This window comes from Homarus americanus, unplaced genomic scaffold, assembly GCF_018991925.1.
Source record: "Homarus americanus isolate GMGI-L3 unplaced genomic scaffold, GMGI_Hamer_2.0 scaffold31037, whole genome shotgun sequence".
Classification (NCBI taxonomy): domain Eukaryota; kingdom Metazoa; phylum Arthropoda; class Malacostraca; order Decapoda; family Nephropidae; genus Homarus; species Homarus americanus.
This window is the reverse complement of record NW_024722227.1, coordinates 22,956,902-22,966,188: the sequence shown is the minus strand read 5'-3', so window position 1 is coordinate 22,966,188 and position 9,287 is coordinate 22,956,902. Positions and strand designations below refer to the sequence as shown.

Below are 9,287 nucleotides of genomic sequence, written 5' to 3'. Positions count from 1 at the left end.
CTTGTACAGTAAACCATAAGTTGAGCATTAGTGTACAGGGATATTGGGCAGTGATAAATAGAGTTTTGTTAGTCAAGTTTAATGCTAAGCCCATGGACAGGTTTATGCACCATCAAATGATAGTTAGGATGAAGTCTTAGAAAATTTTTATGAGGATTTAAAAAAAGCAAAACACACCGTGAAGTTTAATAATTGTGTGATTATAATGGGTGATGTTAACGCTAAAGTTGGGAAAGTGAAAGTAGCACCGGAAGTAGGACCACATGGGTTGGGTAATAAAAATAAGAGAGGAAAAATATTAATTGACCTTTGCAAGGAAAACAATTGCAAATTTATGGTTTGAGCAACACCCTAGGCATCGCTATACATGGGTCTCACTCCAGGACAATGTAAACAACATATTCTGGAATCAAAAAATTACATTCTAATTTCAGCCAGACCACGTTCCAGTAATGAGTTTAGTGAGGATAAAACCCCCAAAATTAAAAAAGAACAATTATGGGCAAAATCAAATGGGGCTTACGTTAGCTTAAAACAGGGGCAGGGATAAAATATGAAGTATTCCTAGAGGGCAACTTTGATGAACAAGGACCAGGACAACAATTTAATAGTTACAAAGAAGTAAGACAAAACAGTGGTCTATCTCCAATATGGTACAATATACATTCAGAATTCTATATGTGAGAAGTTATAAATTATAAACGTTATGCAGATGATATTGCTCTTATCACAGATAATGAAGAGGCATTACAAAAAATCGTTAACAGATTAGTGAAAAAAAGATGAAGGAAATGAGTTAAGAGTTAATACTGTAAGACTAATGTATTGTTGTTTCCAATTTGAAAACAAAAATATCCTAAAATAAAAATTATGGTAGGCAACAGGGAACTTAAACAAGTGGAAAAGTTTGTGAATTTTGGAAATAACATTAGCTAGGATGGTTGATGTGTGAAAAAATCATAACAAGAATACGTCAAGCAAAAACAGCATTTAATAATAAAAAAAAATAATGAAAAGGGATATTAACTTCAATTTGAGAAATGAAGGCTACTGAAAGGCTTTATACAGTAAGGACCGTTGTATGGGTCAAAAGAGTGGACACTTTCAGCAGACACCAGAAGGAGGTTGGAGGCCTTTGAAATGTGGTGTTATAGGCGAATGGAATTAGTTATACTGACAGGAAAACGAATGAAGAAGTACTGAGGCTAGCTAAAACTTCAAGAGAAATACTTGAAATGTAAAAAAAAGGGAAAAATTAGATACTTTGGTAATAAAATTGGAGATGAGGGGATAATAACCGAAATGTTAAAGGGCAAAGTTTGGGGTAGGGGGACCAGGGGAAGGCAGAGACTGGGATGGATGAATGAAATTAAAACTAGGTCCTATCACAACCGTATGTCTCACCCAAGCTCACCCCAAAAGACACAGAGCTGGACAACAGCGATATACTGCTATGGTTAGCTTTAAGTAGGGAAGACTTCATGAAATAGTCTTTAGGTGTACCCAAATACTCAGTCATGGCTGAAGAATAAAATCCTGGGCGAAAAGGACCAACAAAAACACCTAGATAAATCTACCTTTTTTTCATTTATTTGCAATTAAAAAGTACAAGACATTATATAATTGCACCTCCTACCTAATTTGGAGTTTGTCCTAAATTGGTTGTTATCACGACAAAAAAAATGTTTACATTACGTTATAAGAAGTAAATAAACACTCGAAATGGGTGATTACTTTGAGTGACAATGTCAGAGTTTAGATTATGTACAAAGTATAAAGTTAGGATATCCTACAATATAAATTGATACTCAAGGTTTGTTTATGTGGATGGAGGTCAGGAATTAATGGTGGAGCTTAGTTGGTGAGCCCTTTCATGATCGCCGGTTTTTACTGAAGGTGGTGAGTGTTGTGTTTCTCTGGTCAGGATCGTTAAGGAACTGACGATGGCAGGTAATTTGACATTAAACGGTAGCTGGTAGGATGCATGGTAGACAAAGGAATGTAGACTTGCACAAGACTTATTTAAATCAGGAGTAATTATTTAAAATTCAGGTAACTATTAAATATTAAATCAACGAAATATTACCTAAATTAAATGCAACATATATATATATAACTCCTTAACTAAATATCTTACATTATTTCTATCAATCTGCTATTCAACATATTAGACTAGCAGCTATGATAGAGTTCAGCATAAGCACCACTGACTCCCGCCTAACATTCCCTAGAAAAGAAAGATAAACCTTAACCACATGGTGGGTCAGAAACAAGAAAGAGGCAGACAGACATGTTTACAGGCCAGAGGCCAGAGAAGGACAGAGGGAGGAGACAGCCAAACAACCTGTGGGCCCTGACCCTAAAAGTTATTTTATTTACCTAGTTTACATATACCAAAATGCAAGGTTTTAATGGGAGAAGGTAGGACTATTTATGGGAATGTAATAGATAATTAATATGGTCTAAAATACATGGTATAACAATGAGTACACAAGGAACAACAAATGGGCATAGCACAAAATGTCTACCAGGTAACTCAAGCGGTCATGCCCATGACTAATGGTGGATGATGAAATACTACACAGAAACATTGGCTAACCTACCACCACGTGCTTAGAAAAATCCCCATAGTCTGAAAAGGGAGGAACTGTGACTCATAGATAATACACACACACATACAGGTATATACTGTATATATATATATATATATATATATATATATATATATATATATATATATATATATATATATATATATATATATATATATATATATATATATATATATATATATATATATATATATATATATATATATATATAGCACATTCCCATGCCAGTCCTCAAGGAGTAGCAAATTTTGGAGGATTGGTAAAAACAGCCCCAAAAACGTTTAGAGTGGAGGACTGTGGTCGCCAATCCTCAGATATGAGGATGGTACTCTCATTGATTGATTGATTTACTATAAATTCATTAAAATATTATTATACCCACACACAAAAGCTTTCTTAGCAGAAACTGAAGAAAATATTATTGAAAATATTAGTTGACAATGTTTAATAAAGATCAATCATAATTTACAGCATCAAATCCCATCACCACAACAACAGCAAATAAACACTAGGAATTAAAACATAATTTACGATTAAAAGCATTATATTTCCTTAGTTTGTTAACACTTAGACTATCTTAGAGCTTTATAAAAATAATAGTCATATATTTATTAAACATTGGATCAATATTCTACAGAAAAAAAATACTTTGTAGACATAATAAACAAAGACATTTTGACAAATATTAAAGGTTTTAGTTGATAAAGCGAAACGTTTTCCATCCTTTTTGGGCAAAGATCGTCGAGGGTGTTGGCAGTCAGAAGAACATTGTTTACTTTCTTGAAGGAGGAAGGTAGCCACGTGAAGACCCACCGGAGCCACCACCACTAGATAGTAAGCCTCCTGAACCACCACCATCAGAAATGAAGCCTTCAGAGCCACCACCATCAGAGATGATGTCTCCAGAACCACCATCACCAGAAATGAAGCCTCCGGAATTACCACCAGAAATAAAGCCTCCTGAACTGTCATCTGAGATGAAGCCTCCGGAATCACCACTAGAGATGAAGCCTCTGGAATTACCACCAGAAATAAAGCCTCCGGAACTTTCGTTTGAGATGAAGCCTCCGGAATCACCACTAGAGATGAAGCCTCTGGAATTATCACCAGAAATAAAGCCTCCGGAATCGCCACCAGAAATGAAGCCTCCGGAACCGCTACCAAAGATGAAACCTCCGGAACTACCAGCAGAGATAAAGCCTCCGGAATCGCCACCAGAAATGAAGCCTCCGGAACAACCACCAGAGATGAAACCTCCGGAACCACCAGCAGAGATAAAGCCTCTGGAATTATCACCAGAAATGAAACCTCCTGAAGAACCTCGACATGAACCACCAGAGTAACCACCAGTGGAGTCCCCACCAGAAATGAAGCCTCCGGAATTATCACCAGAGATAAGACCACCTGAAGAACTAGTACCAGACACGAACCTAGCAGAAGCGCCGCCAGCGATGACTCCAAGTGAAGCCCCACCGCGAGAAATGATGCCTCCAGTTCCACCACCTGTAATGATGCCTTCTGAAGAACCATCACCAGTAATGAACCCAGCGGAACCGCCGCCAGTGATGATTCTTGCTAAGACGTCGCCACGAGTGATGATGGCTCCGGCTCCACCACCAGACACGAATCCTCCTCCAGAGCCGCCACCGCCGCTGATGCCGCCGCCGTCGCCATTACCGCCGCCGAAGCCACCGCCACCGCCACCACCATTGACGTCTCCTCCTCCGTTTCCACCGCCGAAACCGCCACCACCTCCGAAGCCACCCCCGCCGCCACCTCCACCACCTGCTACGGCTACATTAGCAGAGCCTCCACTACCGCAGCCACCGCCAGAGCAGCCTCCACCATTGCCGTAAGTGGCGGAAGATGCCCCAACTAGAAGCCCTAAGATGAACACACAGGACGCCTTCTGAGGTAAGAAAAAAAAATTCTTTAATTTCTAGATGAAGTTTAGATTTTGTTTATGACACATGACGTGTGTGTGTGAGTGTAATTATGAGTGTGAGTGTAATTATGAGTGTGAGTGTAATTATGAGTGTGATTGTACTCACGGGTGTGAGTGTAATTATGAGTGTGAGTGTAATTATGAGTGTAAGTGTAATTATGAGTGTAAGTGTAATTATGAGTGTAAGTGTAATTATGAGTGTGAGTGTAATTGTGTGTGTGAGTATAATTATGAGTGTGAGCATAATTATGAGTGTGAGTGTAATTATGAGTGTGAGTGTAATTATGAGTGTGATTGTACTTACGGGTGTGAGTGTAATTATGAGTGTGAGTGTAATTATGAGTGTGAGTGTAATACTGAGTTTGAGTGTAATTATGAGTGTGAGTGTAATTGTGTGTGTGAGTGTAATTATGAGTGTGAGTGTAATTATGAGTGTAAGTGTAATTATGAGTGTGAGTGTAATTATGAGTGTGAGTGTAATTGTGTGTGTGTGAGTGTAATTATGGGCGTGAGTGTAATTATGCGTGTGTGTAATTATGAATGAGTGTAAGTGTGTGTGTGTGTTTGTGATTGTACTTACGGGTGTGAGTGAAATTATGAGTGCGAGTGTAATTATGAGTGTAAGAATAATTATGAGCGTGAGTGTAAGCGTGTGTGTGTGTGTGTGTGTGTGTGTGTGTGTGGATGTAATTGTATGAGTGTTGTGTTCATTTCTATAATAGTATTTTTCGCTACGCATCAAACTGCTCGAAGTCATTCCATTTCCCTTGATAACTAATAAAAAATGATAGTAAATATTGCATATCTTGATCAAAAAGTAAAAAAAAACTAAAATAAATAAAGTAAACTTTCGAAAAATTATGATCAAATATTTTTTCCTTGAGTGTTGGAAAATGAAATGTCAAGGAGGATATTAAATGAGACTTGATAGAGGTCAAAGGAACGATATTAAGATGTTTATCTGTACTGAACTTCCTTGACTTTATTTCCTAAAACTGATATATAAATCACTCCTCCTTTGGTCATTAATCTCTACTAAATCTTGTTGACCTCTTCCCTTTTGTGATGTAATTGTGACCCTCAATAAATAACTGACACACACACACACACCGACGGGTCAAGACGGGTCAGACGCACCTGGCGCTGCTCAGCAGCAGCCACGTCAACTGTTATGTTGGCCCATACCAACTCCCTCCCCTGAACCCTCCTCCCCACCGGAATATATACAAGTTCTCGCCAGAAGTTACTATTTCATTTGGGAAAGGAATGGAACCAGTGTTGAATAGTGGTGAACAGTGCTTAAGTCAGTGAAAAACAACTCAGCAGTTGAGTCTGAGCCAAGCTAACCTTCACACAGTGAGGTCCCAGGTACCCAGTGATAATTCCCCTGAGACTCCACGATAGAGAGGTCTGGGACCACACCTCACCCACTTGAGTGAGTGAATTCCTGTGACAACGGACCACGTGGTGTCCCCATTATGCACAACACCGCATTGTGAATCAGTTGCTACAGCACCATGTGAAGTTCCTCATAACACCTGCGAGGGAATTACTACACCACGTGATGCTCATCATAACACCATCAGTGAGGGAATTACTATGCCATGTGATGCCCCTTATAACACCATCTGTGAGGGAATTACTACACCACATCAGGCCCCTCATACACCACCTGTGAGGGAATTACTACACCACATCAGGCCCCTCATAACACCATCTGTGAGGGAATTATTACACCAATTCAGGCCCCTCATAACACCATCTGTGAGGGAAGTACTACACCACATAAGAACATAAGAAACATAAGAAAATAAGGAGTCATAAGAACATAAGAACATAAGAATGGAGGAAACTGCAGCGGGCCTATTGGCCCATACTGGGCAGTCCCGTTTACACCCAACCCCTATTGCTCATATGAGCATCCAACCTATGTTTGAAGCAATTCAGCGTATTCGAGTTGATGATGATATTTGGTAACTTGTTCCATTCATCCACTACTCTGTTTCCAAACCAGTGTTTACCTATTTCACGCCTAAATCTAAATTTGTTTAATTTAAAACCATTGTTACGAGTTCGCTCCTGGTTGGATAATTTGAGTACCTTTGTAATGTCCCCTTTGTTTAGCCCTGTCTTCCACTTATACACCTCTATCAGGTCGCCCCTCGCTCTACGTCTCTCGAGGGAGTGCAAATTAAGATGCTTTAACCTGTCTCTATACTCAAGGTTCCTAATGCCCGGGATTAGTCTTGTCATTCTCCTCTGAATTCTTTCCAAGGATTCTATATCCATTCTGTAATACGGTGACCAGAACTGAACTGCGTAATCCAGGTGTGGTCTCACAAGAGCAAGATACAGTTTTAGGATGACCTCGCTAGTCTTGTAACTAACACTCCTTTGTATGAACCCAAGTACTTTATTAGCCTTGTTACGAGCAAAAACACATTGTTTACTTGGCTTAAGGTTCCTACTTATCATTACTCCTAAATCTCTCTCGCAGTCGGATTTCTCTATGGCATCGTTGTTCATCTGGTATCTGGTTTCCCTGTTTACATCTCCTATACTGAGTACTTTACATTTGTCCACGTTGAATTTCATCTGCCATTTTTCAGACCATTCGAAAAATTTGTTTAGATCTTCCTGTAGTTTTGCGAGTCCTCGTCAGATTTAATAACACGTCCTATTTTAGTGTCATCAGCAAATTTACTTATGTTGCTGTCTATGCCGATATCTATGTCGTTTATGTATATAATAAATAATAATGGTCCAAGTACTGAGCCTTGGGGAACTCCACTTGTGACGTTGCTCCAATGGGACTTAGTGCCGTTAATGCTCACTCGCTGTTTCCTGTCCTGTAACCACGCCCTAATCCATTTAAGGATGTCACCTTTGATGCCATGAGCTTCTACCTTTCTAATTAGTCTTTCGTGGGGACTCTGTCGAACGCTTTGCTAAAGTCGAGATATACCACATCATAATTGTGCCCCTCGTCCACCGATTCGAAAACTGATGAAAAGAATGTTAATAGAGACAAGAACGTCCGCTTGTGAAGCCATGCTGGGAATCATTGATCAATCGGTGCTTCTCCAGGTGATTTCGAATAGAGTTTGAAATGATTGCTTCCAGTAATTTGCCTACTATTGATGTTAGACTGATTGGGCGGTAGTTAGAGGATAGTGATCTATCCCCCTTCTTGAAAATCGGTATTACATTCGCTATCCTCCAGGATTCTGGTACTACACCTGTTTTTAAGGACATGTTAAACAACTTTGCTAAGGGCATACTAAGCTCTTCCTTACATTCCTTTAATACTCTGGCAAATATCTCATCGGGACCAGGTGACTTATTAGGCTTTAGTTTGTCTATTTGCTTACTAACATCGTTACTAGTCACTACTATCTCACTTAATTTGTTTTCTTCACTATCTCTGAATAGAGTCGGTGCCTCGGGTATCATGTTTAGATTTTCGGTGGTGAAAACTGTTGAAAAATATTTATTCAAATTATTGCTCATTTCTCCGTCGTTATCAGTGAGCTCGCCGGAGTCTGACCGTATTGGTCCAATCTTTTCTCGTGTTTTAGTTTGATACATTTGGTAGAATCCTTTGGGGTTTGTCTTCGCCTCCCTTGCTATCCTTACCTCATTATTCCTCTTTGCTTTCCTTATCTCGGTTTTAACTCTACTCGCCAATACCCTATAATAGTCCCGGAGGTGAATTTCGCCACGATTTATCCTTCTACCTATAGCCTTCCTTTGGCCAATGATGTTCTTTAAATAATTATTTATCGATTTAGGGTCATTGTTGTCTGATCTGAGTTTTTTGTATGGTATGTTCTGCCTTTGCCTATCTAGCCTTCTTTTGAAACTTTCCAGAGTTCCCGCACTTACTACAAAGTTGCTAAGCTTGTTCCACTAGTCCACCACCCTATTTGTGAACCAGTTTCTTCCTATCTCCCTCCTAAACCTAAACTTATCCAACTTGAATCCGTTGCTTCGAGTCCTATCCTGCTCGGATATTATAAGAACTTTATCTATATCCCCTTTATTGATTCCTCTCACCCACTTAAATACTTCTATCATATCTCCCCGCACTCTTCGTCTTTCTAGGGAATGCAAGTTATGTTTCTTTAACCTATCCTGATATGGAAGGTTTCTAAGTCCCGGAATCATTTTTGTCATTCTTCGCTGCACCGACTCTAGTGAATTTAAATCCATTCTATAATAGGGGCACCAGAACTGAACCGCATAATCGAGGTGCGGCCTGACTAGCGCAAGGTATAGTTGCAATAAGACCTCTGCACTCTTGTTACTTACACTTCTAGATATAAAACCCAATACTCTGTTTGCCTTATTTCGAACATTAACGCACTGTTTTCTAGGCCGCAGGTCCGGGCTTACAAGTACCCCTAGGTCTCTTTCACAAGTCGACTTCTCTAGGTTGATGTTGTTAAGGCTGTATACATTATAAGTATTTGTTCTTCCAATATTAAGTACGCTGCAATTGCTGGTGTTGAATTTCATTTGCCATTTCTCAGACCACCCTTGCAGTTAATTTAGATCCTCCTGTAATGCATTTGCATCCTGCCCTGAATTAATTTGCCGCCCTATTTTGGTGTCATCCGCAAACTTGCTTATGTCATTGCTGATCCCAGTATCTAGATCGTTTATGTAGATTATGAACAAGAGTGGGCCTAGTACTGACCCCTGGGGAACCCCACAGGTTACACGGCCCC

The 9,287-nt window shown here is 39.5% G+C and overlaps 1 protein-coding gene across 1 annotated transcript; it reads left to right on the top strand.

Annotated features, from left to right (window-relative positions):
- The first annotated feature begins 3,475 nt into the window (after positions 1-3,475).
- LOC121862643 (early nodulin-75-like) lies at positions 3,476-3,955 on the top strand. Its single transcript, XM_042360963.1, has one exon. The coding sequence runs from the start codon at positions 3,476-3,478 to the stop codon at positions 3,953-3,955; it is 480 nt and encodes a 159-aa protein (XP_042216897.1).
- The last annotated feature ends 5,332 nt before the right edge of the window (positions 3,956-9,287 follow it).

Coding starts and splice junctions, on each gene's coding strand:
- LOC121862643 (XM_042360963.1), top strand. CDS start 3,476: ATGAAGCCTTCAGAGCCACCACCATCAGAGATGATGTCTCCAGAACCA.